The sequence below is a fragment of the Procambarus clarkii genome, chromosome 51, assembly GCF_040958095.1.
Source record: "Procambarus clarkii isolate CNS0578487 chromosome 51, FALCON_Pclarkii_2.0, whole genome shotgun sequence".
Lineage (NCBI taxonomy): Eukaryota > Metazoa > Arthropoda > Malacostraca > Decapoda > Cambaridae > Procambarus > Procambarus clarkii.
In genome coordinates, this window is record NC_091200.1 from 4,682,274 (window position 1) to 4,698,713 (window position 16,440).

Consider the following 16,440-nt stretch of genomic DNA (forward strand, 5'->3'; position numbering starts at 1 on the left):
TATTTTGTCAAGTCACCTTATTCTTTGGGGCAACCGTGAGGAACACAAATGCGAGCAAGCCTGAATGGTCCCCAGGCATAGTGCTCCTGGCAGTATGGGTTCGAGTCACTTCTGGGATGTGAGTTTTCAGTTGCATGTATGCCTGGGGACCAGTCAGGCTTGTTCGCATATATATATATATATATATATATATATATATATATATATATATATATATATATATATATATATATATATATATATATATATATATATGTCGTACCTAGTAGCCAGAACGCACTTCTCAGCCTACTATGCAAGGCCAAATTTGCCTAATAAGCCAAGTTTTCATGAATTGTTTTTCGACGACCTAACCTACCTAACCTAACCTAACTTTTTTGGCTACCTAACCTAACCTAACCTATAAAGATAGGTTAGGTTAGGTTAGGTAGGGTTGGTTAGGTTCGGTCATATATCTACGTTAATTTTAACTACAATAAAAAAATTGACCTCATACATAATGAAATGGGTAGCTTTATCTTTTCATAAGAAAAAAATGTGAGAAAATATATTAATTCAGGAAAACTTGGCTTATTAGGCAAATTTGGCCTTGCATAGTAGGCTGACAAGTGCGTTCTGGCTACTAGGTACGACATATATATATATATATATATATATATATATATATATATATATATATATATATATATATATATATATATTGACCAGACCACACACTAGAATTTGAAGGGACGACGACGTTTCGGTCCGTCCTGGACCATTCTCGACAATCGACTTGAGAATGGTCCAGGACGGACCGAAACGTCGTCGTCCCTTCAAATTCTAGTGTGTGGTCTGGTCAACATACTTCAGCCACGTTATTGTGACTCATCGCCTGCATATAATATATATATATATATATATATATATATATATATATATATATATATATATATTGGTAGCAATCTTTCTTGTAAACATATGTTGTTGAATATGACCGAAAGGGTAAGATTACTAATTCTAACACGAATCTTCTCAATAGTTCTTACGTTTCTCTTCACTGTCGAGGGTAATTGAAAAATTAACTCTCCAAAATTCATTTTTTACATTTTTATTTTTGGTCTGACGCCTAAAAGCGTTTCGTAAGGGCTTCTTACATTCTCAAAGACTGGTTTACATATAACAAATATCATGCTTATATGGGTTTTGGGTGAGGTGATATGACACAAATGTTTTGGGTGAGGTGATATGACACAAATGTTTTGGGTGAGGTGGATATAAATTGGGTATGAGAACATAAGAATGAAAGTAACTACAGAAGGCCTATTGGCCAATACTTTCTCTTGCTGCTGCTATGTTGGTTCGGGGTCTTGAAGCGAAGGAACATAGTTATGCATTAATTGGCTGTTGATTGCTGGTGTTGACTTTTTGATGTATAGTGCCTCGCTGATGTCGAGTCTCCTGCTATCGCTGTATCTATCGATAATTTCTGTGTTGCTTGTTTACAAACACACCCACTGTTGCTTGTTAACAAGCAACAGCTGTTCGATGGTCCTCCTCCATTGATCCAGAGGAAAGATGTAAGACCTGGCGGACAGCTAGAAGCTGGAGTCAGGCAACAATCACCTCACCCTTCGCCGCTCCCTACGATTAAGGGGCTTAGGTGAATTGTAGAGTGAGGTGTACACATACTTATAAATGTCTAGATTTCTCCTTGTAAGGCGCACGGGAGGCATCTCTCGTCACGCAGGGTGCAGTCGCACCTCCACAGATCTCCAGTATCATCTATTGATACTGGTAATGGCTCAAAAGGGCCACCACTTACGGGCTATTCATGCCCGTGCCACCTTTTGGGTGCCTTAATCTTTGTCATTCGTCATTCATTCGTCCTTGTAAGTTTGTACCACTTACGGGCTATTCATACCCGTGCCACCTCTTGTGTGGCTTAATCTTTATCAATCTTGTAAGCCAGTAGTAGTTTCAGAGAGAGTTCTGCTCCTCAACAGGAGAGGGAGAGGGTCCAGCACTCACACTCACACTGCGACCCGTTGAGGGTGTGGACACACTGCGACCCGTTGAGGGTGTGGACACACTGCGACCCGTTGAGGGTGTGGACACACTGCGACCCGTTGAGGGTGTGGACACAATGCGACCCGTTGAGGGTGTGGACACACTGCGACCCGTTGAGGGTGTGGACACACTGCGACCCGTTGAGGGTGTGGACACACTGCGACCCGTTGAGGGTGTGGACACACTGCGACCCGTTGAGGGTGTGGACACACTGCGACCCGTTGAGGGTGTGGACACACTGCGACCCGTTGAGGGTGTGGACACACTGCGACCCGTTGAGGGTGTGGACACACTGCGACCCGTTGAGGGTGTGGACACACTGCGACCCGTTGAGGGTGTGGACACACTGCGACCCGTTGAGGGTGTGGACACACTGCGACCCGTTGAGGGTGTGGACACACTGCGACCCGTTGAGGGTGTGGACACACTGCGACCCGTTGAGGGTGTGGACACACTGCGACCCGTTGAGGGTGTGGACACACTGCGACCCGTTGAGGGTGTGGACACACTGCGACCCGTTGAGGGTGTGGACACACTGCGACCCGTTGAGGGTGTGGACACACTGCGACCCAAATGTCTGAAGGTTAGAGCTACTCCCCTTGACGGTCATGCTTTCTGGAAAAGTGATATTCTAAAGGTCCTGAAGGACGTTACCGGCATCACACCCGTTGACATTAGTCAGGAAGGAAATGATATCGTGCTCTTTTCATGTGAGGAAGAGCTGGAAAAATTCTTGACCAACGATGCGATACTTCGCAAGGAGCACCACCTACAACCTCACTTCCCACGTCAGTTCCTGGCCGGAAGAACTGTTTTGAGGAATGTAACGCGCGAGAATATAAATAAAGTATAAGACAACTAGAACAACCACAGCAGCCCACGAGGGCCAGGACCTCACAGGAATCACACAAGTACAGCTACTCAGAAAAAGAAACAAACAAAATATTCAAAACCTAGCTTGACAAACAAAAATAGCGTGAATACTAAGACTGGTCTTTCAGATGGCATAATAGCACTTGGAGGAGGCTATTGAAGGACTCCAGTTGCACTGAGGCGGACACCCTAGTCTCGTCAGAGGCCAGCCCAGCTCAACAGTGCCAAGCAACACTGCAATAGAGCGTCTCTCACTGCTTCAGTGGCGTGGCTGAGTGTGGAGCACTGTATGCTAGGCTAGCCCGTGTCACTGGGACAAAATTGGTACAGTATATAGGAATAATAAAGGGAACAGATCAGTAGGCAATAATAAAAAATGTGGAAAATATGAGAGATATACCTGGGGCTAATAAGAGCAAAGAAAGGTGTAGAGTAAAAACGGCGAAGCCTTGCACACTCAAGAAATTTGGAAGTGCTATTATTGGAACGTTTGAAAGAGGAAGAACTGAAAAATTACTCATGAAAATTATGAATATATATATATATATATATATATATATATATATATATATATATATATTAATTGCACTACAAACAATAATTACGATGTGAAGGCGGAGAAAAAGCAAAGGGAAGAGGAGACATGTAGGCTGCAAGTCACATGTCTCCTCTTGGAAAGGAATTTTAGGAAATTCTGGAAATGGATAAGAAGGCAGAGGAGATAGAGGTCATAGAGGACATACAAAATATCGCCAGGAGTGATGAACTAAGCTTTCCAACCATAAAGAAAGTAGAGGAATTGAGAGAATATAACGACTTAGCATTTGTTGTGTATAAACATTAAGATATATTGCCTCTTTTAAGTAGACTGGTAGCAGTAGTAGTAGGCATCCATCAGTCTCAGGAGACTATGAAGTTGCGCTCTGGTTGTCGGTCTGGAGTGGCTTCTTCAGGGCGCAAAGCCAGGGTAGGTTGATACGCAGGAGAAGCTGTCACCCTTGCAGCAGCGCTTCCCCCCCCCCCCCCCCTCCTCTCCACGGCGCCGAAAGTCTCCAATGGAACGGCAAACGCCGATATGATTGGTTCCAGCACCGTCGCAGGAACTGTCAGAACGAGGTTGAAGGGAACTACGAACTACCCTAGGGGGCGCCAGCTCCGGAGTTTATCTCGATGTTAGTAAAAGAGGCACAGGGACTCCAAACTCGGACACCGCCGTGGTCGGGATCGGAGAAGAACCACACGAGCAAGGGACCAGAACGACCCCAGCCTCCTGAAGCGGAGCCTGAGCCGCACGAGCCCCAGGAGGTGGACGTCTGAGACCCGCACCTACGGGTTCCAGACAGAGATCGTCACAGCCCTCTGTCACCCGAGGCAGGCTTCCTTCACGACCCAGCAGAAGGAAGATTAATAGTTATTAATTATAACAATTATTATTATAATAATATAATTAATTAATAACTATTACTCTTCCTTCTGCTGGGTCATGCACGAGCCCACGAGCCCCTTTATAAGCCTGTACCAGTAGACTGGAACAGGCTTACAAAGCCATTAACACTCATAGCGTTACGGGCAATGGCCTGCCGGGGGATGGCAGAACATGGAGAGTAAAACTGGTGGGCACAGTGGACAAAAACTTCTAGAGGTAATATATCATAGAACTGACAAGAGAAAGAGGAGAGAACCTGCCAGCAACATTAGACCTAGGGGCCAGTGATCACAGCAATACTGAGTTCGATTACACAGTAAAGCTGAAGAATGGTCATCAGACCAAGAGATGAGAAAGACGACACATTAAGAGGGGAAGACGACAAGATAAGAAGGGGGAAGACAAATGAGGTAATGGAATTGCACACATAAATTAAGAGTTAACTTCACTAGAGAAGGAAGTGGACGAGAACACCAAAGTAAACAATAGGCAGAGCAGAGAAGGGCACAACCAAAATACGCCATAGACAAATTACAGAGAACTTGGCACGGATAAAACAGAAAGGAATAAAAGAGCCAGATATAATTACACCAGAGTTTATCAGATCAACTCTGAATAACTCTGATCTGTAATTGCTGTAAGAGAGCAGCAATTACAAGACCAAATTACGACAGATGGAAAAGCTAAGGAGCAAGCAAAGTTCTTGCACGACAATAAGCGGAGGAAACAAAGAATGATCACATTATGTGACAAACAGGTGTGTGTGTGTGTGTGTGTGACGGACTTCAAAATAAGGTTCTGGTTCTACAAAACAAAGCAGAGAGGAGACCGAGGGTTGGCTACAACCGCTGCGTGCAGCGGCGTATAACAGCCTGGTTGACCAGGCCACCCACCAGAGACCGGGCCGCGGGAACACTGACTTCCCTGAACTTTCACAAGGCAGGCAAGGTAGCAGCATCATAAGACTCACAAGAAGTGGCCACCACGTTCAGAGAACTGCCAAGGCGGAACAAAACCTGCACAGTGCATCAGGAGGCAGTTGGCCTGGCGGAGTAGCCGCTATATATAGCGTGACCAAGCAAGAGGTCGGGCGCTGGGATAGGCCAAGAACGTCCCTGTTGGTCGAGGCGCCCGCTGCTTGCCCTTTCACGCTCCCGTCATGCACGGTGCTTGCCCCTTCACGCCCCCGTCATGCACGGTGCTTGCCCCTTCACGGCCCCCGTCATGCACGGTGCTTGCCCCTTCACACCCACGTCATGCACGGTGCTTGCCCCTTCACGCCCCCGTCATGCACGGTGCTTGCCCCTTCACGCCCCGTCATGCACGGTGCTTGCCCCCTTCACGCCCCCGTCATGCACGGTGCTTGCCCCTTCACGCCCCCGTCATGCACGGTGCTTGCCCCCTTCACGCCCCCGTCATGCACGGTGCTTGCCCCCTTCACGCCCCCGTCATGCACGGTGCTTGGCCCCTTCACGCCCCCGTCATGCACGGTGCTTGCCCCCTTCACGCCCCCGTCATGCACGGTGCTTGCCCCCTTCACGCCCCCGTCATGCACGGTGCTTGGCCCCCTTCACGCCCCCGTCATGCACGGTGCTTGCCCCCTTCACGCCCCCGTCATGCACGGTGCTTGCCAATACCCCTTGGACCCCCGCCACTTGCACCTCCTAACCTGAGAGTTCACTGACGTCACACACACATACACACACACATATACACACACACACACACACACACACACACACACACACACACACACACACACATACACACACAGGTGCAGTGTGTGTGTGTGTGGTGTGGGGAAAAAAAAGTTGTTAGTAAACAGTTGATTGACAGTTGAGAGGCGGGCCAAAAGAGCAAAGCTCAACCCCCGCAAACACAACTAGGTGAATACAGGGCCTCGCGGCTGAATGGACAGCGCTCTGGGATCGTAGTCCTAAGGGGCTCGGGTTCGATCCCCGGCAGAAGCAGAAACAAAATGGTCAGTTTCTTTCACTAATTAGCCTGTTCATCAAGCAGTAAATAGGTACCTGGGAGTTAGACAGCTGTTACGATCTGCTTCTTGGGGATGAGTGTGTGTGTGTGTGTGTGTGTGTGTGTGTGTGTGTGTGTGTAAGAGAAATATATGTAGTAGCCATAGTAGAGGAAAAATAAATTGGTTAGAAAGGCGGGGTCCAAAAGCTAATAGCTCGATTCTTCAGATACAAATAGTAAATGCACACACTAAATACACACACACATACATATATACATACATACGGGAAGTCAAATCAGAACCCCCCCCCCCCCTCCCAATAAATGAGTGACCACAGTGTTCTAACATTTGAATAGGTGGAAGTAGGGTTAACCCATCCAAGGAATGGACCGAAAAGTAAATGACTGGAATACCAAAGGGGAAACTATGATGAGATTAGAAAATTTCTAACAGGAACACTATGGGAGACAGAACTTGGTGGAAAGTGTGTACAAGGCATAATGGACTACGTCACCCAGAAGTGTCAGGAGGCAGAAAACAGATTTATCCCGGCCCAGAAAGAAAGAAAATAAATGCAAAAGGGGAATCCATGGTTCAATCAGGCATGCACAAGAACATGGATAACCTACAGAAATAACAGGACACCAGAGAGCAGAGAGAGATACCAGAGGGCCAGAAATGAGTACCTCAGTGTAAAGGGAGAAGCAGAGAGGAAGTTCGAAAATGACATAGCAAATAAAGCTAAAACCCAACCAAAACTTCTATACAGCCACATCAAGAGGAAAACAACAGTGAAAGAACAGGTGATAAAACTGAAAAAGGGAGAGGATGGGCACACAGAGAATGACAAAGAGGTGTGTGAAGAACTCGACAAAGATTCCAGGAGGTTTTCACAATAGTGCAAGGAGAAGTCCCTGAACTAAGAACCAAGCAGACTTGGAAGATATTGAAATTACCAGAGATGAGGTTAGGAGGTATCTGCTCGATCTAGATGTGTCTAAGGCTGTTGGACCTGATAGAATCTCACCATGGATGCTAAAAGAGTGGGCAGAAGCACTTTGCATGCCAGTATGTATAGTGTATAACAAGTCACTGGAAACAGGACACCTACCAGAGAGTTGGAAGACAGCTAACATAGTCCCAATATACAAAAAAGAGGGATGGGCAGGAGGCCCTAAACTACAGGTCGGTGTCCTTAACTTGTATACCATGCAAGGTGATGGAGAAGATCGTGAGAAAAAGCATGGTAGCAAATTTGGAGAGAAGGGACTTTGTAACACACCATCAAATGGGTTCAGGGATGGCAAGTCGTGTCGCATAGTTTTAATAGAATTCTGATGATGCTAAAATTATGAGAAGGATTAAGACAGAGGAGGAGAGCGAGAGGCTACAGGATGATCAGTACAGACTGAAGGAATGGTTCAACAAATAGAGTTTAATTCGAGCAAATGCAAAGTGATGAAGATAGGCGTAGGGAGCAGGAGGCCAAACACAAGGAAGTACCAGTTGGGATAGAAAATCCTTCAGGAGTCAGGAAGAGAGAGAGCTCTATGGATAGATATCACACCAGACCTGTCCCCTGAAGCCCACATCAAAAGGATAACATCAGCGGCGTATGCAAGGCTGGCGAACATAAGAAGCGCCTTCAGGAACTTGCGTAAGGAATTTTTCAGAACCTTGTATACCACATATGTCAGACCAATACTGGAATATGCGGCTCCAGCGTGGAGTTCACATGTAGTCAAATACAAAACGAAGTTAGAAAAGGTACGGAAGGTACTGAGAGGAATGAGGTACGAAGAAAGATTACTGGAACTGAATCTCACGACACTGGAAGATATGAGTTAGGGGAGACATGATCACTACCTATACAATTCTCATCAAAACTGACAGGGTAGATAAAAATAAACTGTTTGGCACGAGTAGTGCACGAACACTGGGACACAGGTGGAAACCTAGTACCCAAATGAGCCACAGGAACGTTAGAAAGAACTTTTCAGTGTCAGAGTAGTTAACAGATAGAATGCATTAGGCAGTGATGTGGTGGAGGCTAACTCCGTACACAGTTCCAAATGTAGATATAATAGAGCCCAGTAGGCTCAGGAATCTGTACATCAGTTGATTGACAGTTGAGAGGCGGGACCAAAGAGCCAGAGCTCCCCCCCCCCCTCGCAAGCACAACTAGGAGAGTACACACACACACACACACACACACACACACACACACACACACACACACAGACACAGGGGGGCCTCGTAGCCTGGTGGATAGCGCGCAGGACTCGTAATTCTGTGGCGCGGGTTCGATTCCCGCACGAGGCAGAAACAAATGGGCAAAGTTTCTTTCACCCTAAGTGCCCCTGTTACCTAGCAGTAAATAGGTACCTGGGAGTTAGTCAGCTGTCACGGGCTGCTTCCTGGGGTGTGTGTGTGTGGTGTGGGGGGAAAAAAAAAAGTAGTTAGTAAACAGTTGATTGACAGTTGAGAGGCGGGCCGAAAGAGCAAAGCTCAACCCCCGCAAAAACAAACTAGTAAACACACACACACACACACACACACACACGCCACCACCAGGCCGCGCTACTGTTTACACTCACGCTGCGTACATTCACCTTCAACCCAGATTTGGTTGCAGCCCTTTACACAACGTTGCTGTCTCCCACGATCTCACTCATATCCTCATCTGCACTCACGTCACATCTGCCTCACCTGCACTCACGTCACCCCCACCCCATGTCTACACACACGTCACCCCCCACCCCATGTCTACACTCACGTCACCACCACCCCATGTCTACACTCACGTCACCACCACCCCATGTCTACACTCACGTCACCACCACCCCATGTCTACACACACGTCACCACCACCCCATGTCTACACTCACGTCACCACCACCCCATGTCTACACTCACGTCACCCCCCACCCCATGTCTACACTCACGTCACCACCACCCCATGTCTACACACACGTCACCACCACCCCATGTCTACACTCACGTCACCACCACCCCATGTCTACACTCACGTCACCACCACCCCATGTCTACACTCACGTCACCACCACCACATGTCTACACTCACGTCACCACCACCCCATGTCTACACTCACGTCACCACCACCGGGGTTTTCACACAATTCCCCCCATGCACCGGCCTCTGTCAACATAGGAAAATTGTGTGAAACCCCGGTTGTACTTCGGAGAAGCTGCGGGATCCTCGTGAGGGCAGTAGCACTCCAAGTTGAAATTCTTTTAATCATGTTGTGGCGCAGTCGACTAAGGCGCGTCTGGGATCCTCCCGGACGTAGGTTCGAACCCTCATCACGGCCCTTGTAGATTTGTTCATTAAAATTTTTAAATATTTTTTAGGCCCCTTTGTTTCCTTAGCTTGAATCTGTGTCCTTATGTTCATGAAATTGCTGGTTTCAGGAATACTTCTTTGTCAATTTGGTAAATTCCTGTTAGTATTTTGTAATTGGTGATCATTACCTCTTTTTCTTCTATCTTCTAGTTTTGTCATGTTTAACGCCTCTAGTTTCTCCTCGTAACTCTATTTTTCAGTTCCGGAAGCCATAGTTTATCATGCTGTTGCACCTTTTCCAGTTTTATGTGCTTCTTGAGATTTGGGCACCATACAACTGCTGCATATTCCAGTTTTGGTCTCACAAAGGTCATGAACAGTTTCTTTAATATTTCACCATCCATATAATTAACAGCAAGTCTGAAGTTGGAAAGCGACGCACACGCTCCTCTCACAATGTTCTTTATGTGTTCCTCTGGCGACAGCTTACTATCCAAAACCACAATTAGCTCTCATTCTTTATTAGAGTTCTGTAATTCCTTTCCACATAATTTGTAAGTTGTGTGTGGTCTCCGATTCCACATTCCATAGCATGGCATTTATTCACATTGAATTCCATTTGCCACATGTCACTCCAAGTACTTATTTTTTATAGATAAAATTGAAGGGCATTACAATCGTCTGCGTCTCCTATCTTCCCCAATATCTTAGCATCATCCGCAAACATGTTCATATAATTGTGTATTCCTTCTGGTAGATGGTTTATGTAGACGATGAACATTACTGGTGCAAGAACTGAGCCCTGTGGTACTCCGCTAGTAACACTCCTCCAGTCTGATACATTGTCTCTGATTACTGCCATCATCTGTCAGAAAAATTTTCATCCATGTCAGACGTCTCCCTGTCATCACTCTAACATGTTCCAGTTTCTAGAACAGCCTCTTGTGTGGGAGTCTATCAAAAGTCTTTTTACGTCCAGATAGACACGGTAAAACCCAACCACCTCTTTCCTGTATTTTCCCAACCTTTCCTTTCCTGTAAAATCTCTGTGGCTCTATCATAAAAACTAAGTAGATAGGTACACAGGATCTTTCTGTTCGAAAACCATAATGTTTGTCAGTTATTATGTCATTACTCTCTAGGTCTTCAACCCATTTAGCTTTAACTATTTTTACTAGTGTTTTAACTACCACGCTGGGGCGGCTAAAAGCTGAGAGGACAGCGCTTCGGATTCGTAGTCCTGAGGTTCCGGGTTCGATCCCCGGTGGAGGCGGAGACAAATGGCTAAAATGTTTCTTTCACCCTGATGCCCCTGTTACCTAGCAGTAAATAGGTACCTGGGAGTTAGAAAGCTGCTACGGGCTGCTTCCTGGGGGTGTGTAACAAAAAGGAGGCCTGGTCGAGGACCGGACCGCGGGGACGGTCCGGCTCTCTGAAATCCTCATTTTGTACAAGCACACTTTGAAACTGTTCATGTGTTCATGTAGCGTTTCACACATTTCTTTTTCATTCTCAGTAGTCCCGTTCCCCGTTCTCAGTCTCTGGATTTTATCCTTTACATGCAGCTTGCTTTTAATGAACTTATAGAAAAGGCCTCGATCTGTTTTACATTTGTCCGCTACACTTTTCTCATAGTTCCTTTCTGCCTCTCTGCTCATCGCTGTGTAAGTGTTACTTGCTTGTAGTGGTGGTATGTTTGCGGGTTGGGGCCTCTTCCGATGTTGAACCCATTTTCTTGTCCTTTCCTCTCAGGCCCTCTCTCACAATTTCTATTGAACCAATCCTGTTTTCTGGTCCTGCATCTCTGTTTTGGTATGAATGTTTGCGTGCCTTCGTCATGTATTTTGCAAAATTTGGCATACACCTAATTTACTTCCTTGCCTAGCACCAAGTTTGTCCAATTAAACTCACTAAAGAATTTTCTAAGTTCCCCATAGTGTCATCTCTTGAAATCGAGTTTATCAACTGTTTCAATGTTCCTATTCTCTTCTAGATTATATTACAAAGCATATTTATTTTCCAACAGGACATGATCACTCTTTCCCAAGGGAGGAAGGTACTGGATGTCATATATTTCTTCTTCTTTCTTGGTGAATATTAGATCCAGTATTGACGGAACATTCCCTTCCCTCATTCTTGTGGCCTGCTTGACGTGTTGATACATGAATGTCTCCAGAATGAGGTTTACAATCTGTCTGTCCAAATGTCTTCCGTTCTTGCCTCGTAGGCCTCCCAGTCTATTGCTCTCAAGTTGAAGTCCCTCAGTACCAACAATCGTCACTTATCTCTATCTGCTTTTACTATAATCTCTCTCATGACCATTATGAGGCCCTCTTGTTTGTCATCCAGTTCCTCCTTTGTCCATGTGTTGCTTGCTGGTGGGCTGTAGGCGTTGACGATTATCAGTTTATCATCCTGATTCCAGACCTGCAATGCTAATATGTCAGTGATATGTGTGTGTGTGTGTGTGTGTGTGTGTGTGTGTGTGTGTGTGTGTGTGTGTGTGTGTGTGTGTGTGTGTGTGTATTTTAGAAATAAATATATGTAACAGACGCGATAAAGATACAAATACGTCGGGAGACGGTACATTAGGCAACCGACGGAGTCCCAGAGCTAACAACTCGCTCCTGCAGGCACAAACACACATAGTAAACACACAAGCACACAGAACTGAGTTATTACACGAAGGAACCTACAACTGGAATGGCGGGTCACAAGAGCTGAAGTTACACCGTGGACGACGCAAGCCAACGAGTACATCTAAGCGAGAACACAAACACACCATTACTCCAGTCCTTGTCTTTATCGCAGGGATCCCTCTTCCTAGCCCCTCTCCCCTCGATGGCGCTAATGAGCCCTACACTCTCCCCCGCTCTCTCTTCCTGGATGGCAACCCTAAAAAAGCACACCTCCCGCGCTAATTAACAAGAGAAATCAAGGCCTTCCTCGCCCATCAACACCAGAAATAAAGAGCTTATCCCAAAGGAAAAAAAAGCTAGAAATACAGGCCTAGCTTGCTTATAAGTAAATATGATATATATAACTTGTCCGTTAGATTAACAGAAGAAATCCACACCTTTATCGTAAAAGGAATTCAAAATGGTCTTCCTGCTCCCGGCCCGCGCCTACCTTCCTAGTTAATGCCCACGGTGATGGAGACCGTCCGTCATAGAAGGCCAAACACTGTGCTCTCCGCGCTACTAAACACAACCAATCAGCACTTTCCTCGCTTGTAGTAGTCTTAGGCTATTTCTCTTTTCGCCTTTTCAGAATCATTCCAGACTTTGCGCGCGACTATGTAGATGCACTCCAGAGGGAGGCTATCCCCCTCCCCCTCGAAATTATTAATTGTATATATATATATATATATATATATATATATATTTCGCTCCTGCAGGCATCAATATTGTAACTTTTTTGTGTAGTGACATTTTCAAATAAAGTTAGATAAATATACACACATACCAAAAGAATAGGGGTGGTAGGAGAAGAAAATATCAAAGTGTTCAGTGAGGATCCACAAGGTCTTTAGTACTCTTTATTTTCTTCTCCGAAGCTATGGGTCCCTACACTTGCACCAGAGGTGGTACCCCTCCTATATATATATATATATATATATATATATATATATATATATATATATATATATATATATATATATATATCTTTAAACGGGGAAAAACTGGATGGTGTTCTTTTGTTCAAACGGCCAATAAATCTGCCTCCCCTCGTTATAACCCAATATATCACACGGTCCTCCTTAACAAACTCTATAAATTTGCCTTTTTTTCCACGAGTGCTCGCCGATATACCTAATATTTCCAACTCTTGTGCATCAATAAATCCAATTAATTCACTTCTCGACAAAATACAAAAAATCGCATAAATCTCCAATCTTCCGACCGAACTACTGCAGTGCGATGGTGCTCGTTCCACCCCCCTCTTCTGCTCGCAACTATGGACTATTATTTGATAGTATAATTCGGAAACCTTGAGAGTAGGGCGTCCGCTGAAGTGTTGTCATGCCTCACTCTCTCCCCTTACATACTCTAATACTTGCGGTGAGTTTTGCAACGTTCATATAGAAAAACAAAGTTTCCAGAAACTTTGACAAATTATTCCAAGATGGCGTATTGGGTATTCTAAGCTTCATTCACTTTTTTTTTTTTTTTTGAGATATATACAAGAGTTGTTACATTCTTGTACAGCCACTAATACGCGTAGCGTTTCGGGCAGGTCCCTGGAATACGATTCCCGCCGCGAAGAATCGTTGTTACAACCAAGTACACATTTTACTGTTGCGTTAAACAGAGGCTACAGTTAAGGATTTGCGCCCAGTAAATCCTCCCCGGCCAGGATACGAACCCACTTGGCTGAAAGTGAATGAAGCACGTCTCATGATAGAGCTTCGAGCATGTTAATTAAGTGTATAAAAAAAACAGCCTAGTGCAAACAAGTATAGTCCATATTTTGTATTTACACATGGAACATGAGGATGGGCCTCCATATGTCTCACTAAAGTCTGAATAATATGAAGTATTTACCACTATTTTTCCTCGTTAACTGCCCAACAACCTGGAAGAGGTTTTAATGAAAACTAGTTCTCCTTTCCGGAATCTTGTGGTTTGAACGCACGGTCAAGACGCTCGCTCTTGGACGGGATAAGGGACGGCAGTCACCCAGAGCTCAGATTTGGCATTAAAAATACTAAAAGTAATTGTTTGAGATTAAAAAGAAAAGGTGCTCCAAAGGCATACAAACAGCACTTTTAAGCAAGAAGAACAGGCGAATATAAAACGATGCCAACAAGAAAGAAGATAATAGGAGAAACAACAGAATTCAAGCGAATGACATGCAATATAGAAATCTTCCAAACAAGCAAAAGTGTTAAAAGATACGTTGCCTCTCAAAAAAGGAAGTTAATAACTATAACAGAACTCACGACAAAAGATAAAATCCAACGCAGGTAAGAACCAGAACTATGAGCATATAGATATACACCAATTATAAGCATTATAGGCAAAAGAACATGAGAGAGCAAAAGTGACTGAGCAGCGGAAAACCGGTTCCACTTGAGCAGTCTGCTGGAGATCTAACACATTATATCACCCGAGAGCAGAAAATACACAAAAGAGGGCCAAGCAGAAATCTGGGAAGAGAGCATTTGCATGGCAATGATGCGGAGGATGGTGGATGGGGTGATTACTCTATATTAAGGGCTGGTACACTTTCTCTCCACACTTGAGACGGAGGGTGATGACTGCTTACCAAGAGAGGGAGAAGGGGATTATTTCCTATACCTAGTGACTGCTTATCTCATTTCTGAAGGAAGGGGAAATAACTGCTCCTTACACTGGGAGATACGGTGGGGTGGCTATATGTAAATACACAGGATAAAAGTGAGAGGAGTCATCTCGCAGATAAATCAAAGAATGTCAGACAAAAAGCGTTGTGGTATTAAACGAAAATGATGTAATTTACTATTTATCATGAGAAGCGAGGAACCACTGACGGTCGACGACTTCTGCGTCTGGGTTAAGGAGAGAGGGACGACTGGCCTCAGGAATAACATTAAAAGACTTACGAGAAATGAATAAAGACAAATATGAGGGAGTAAGATGAATAACACAACTGCAGCTTAATAATTTACAGAAGAAATAACTGATATTTTAACAAGAATAAGAAAGAAATAACTACTTCAACAAATTTAAGAAGAAGGGGGAAATTCATGCAATAATTGGAGGATTTCTGGAAAAGAGAAAAAGAAGGAAAGGGAAAAAATAGTGTAGGAAAAAAGGGAGCGGATATCTAGGCTTGTGGCCCAGGTTACGAGCGGGGAGATTGAGTTTTACAGCCATTAACGTGTCGTCCGTCGATGAGGAGCCTTGCAGCTCTGCTGGGAAGGGACGCCCATTTCTTGGCAGGCCCAGACGCTGGCCACTGCCATCATGGCGGGTGTCAGGTGCCATCATGGCGGGTGTCAGGTGCCATCATGGCGGGTGTCAGGTGCCATCATGGCGGGTGTCGGGTGCCATCATGGCGGGTGTCAGGTGCCATCATGGCGGGTGTCAGGTGCCATCATGGCGGGTGTCAGGTGCCATCATGGCGGGTGTCGGGTGCCATCATGGCGGGTGTCAGGTGCCATCATGGCGGGTGTCAGGTGCCATCATGGCGGGTGTCAGGTGCCATCATGGCGGGTGGCAGGTGCCATCATGGCGGGTGTCAGGTGCCATCATGGCGGGTGGCAGGTGCCATCATGGCGGGTGTCAGGTGCCATCATGGCGGGTGTCGGGTGCCATCATGGCGGGTGTCAGGTGCCATCATAGCGGGTGGCAGGTGCCATCATGGCGGGTGTCAGGTGCCGTCATGGCGGGTGTCAGGTGCCATCATGGCGGGTGTCAAGTGCCATCATGGCGGGTGTCAGATGCCATCATGGCGGGTGTCAGGTGCCATCAAGGCGGGTGTCAGGTGCCATCAAGGCGGGTGTCAAGTGCCATCATGGCGGGTGTCAGGTGCCATCATGGCGGGTGTCAGGTGCCATCATGGCGGGTCAGGTGCCATCAAGGCGGGTGTCAGGTGCCACCAGCAAGGGTGAGGAAGACCGGTCTGTACCCCCCTCACAGTAACTAAACAATTTCACGAGGGAGTAAGACTGTAACCTTTAAGTCTCTAGTATATACAATGGGTTGCGGATTTGGTCCTTCAATCGAATAGATACGTAAATATAATATCTTTGTATTGGTTAAATGTCTTCCGAGTCCTCTGACGTTGAATGTATCTGAATCTTGTAGTATTTCTGGTAAATCGTACTGA

General features: G+C 45.6%; 3 protein-coding genes across 4 annotated transcripts in view; 1 reads left to right on the forward strand and 2 right to left on the reverse strand.

Annotated features, from left to right (window-relative positions):
• Positions 1-16,440, reverse strand: part of LOC123774590 (max-interacting protein 1) — a 739,857-nt gene that overhangs the window by 697,645 nt on the left and 25,772 nt on the right. The gene's annotated exons all lie outside the window — the stretch shown is intronic.
• On the reverse strand, positions 1,979-2,659 carry LOC138351950 (fibropellin-1-like). The gene has a single exon (XM_069304119.1). The coding sequence runs from the start codon at positions 2,657-2,659 to the stop codon at positions 1,979-1,981; it is 681 nt and encodes a 226-aa protein (XP_069160220.1).
• On the forward strand, positions 5,605-6,021 carry LOC138351951 (merozoite surface protein CMZ-8-like). The gene has a single exon (XM_069304120.1). It carries the CDS (start codon positions 5,605-5,607, stop codon positions 6,019-6,021), a length of 417 nt encoding a protein of 138 aa, XP_069160221.1.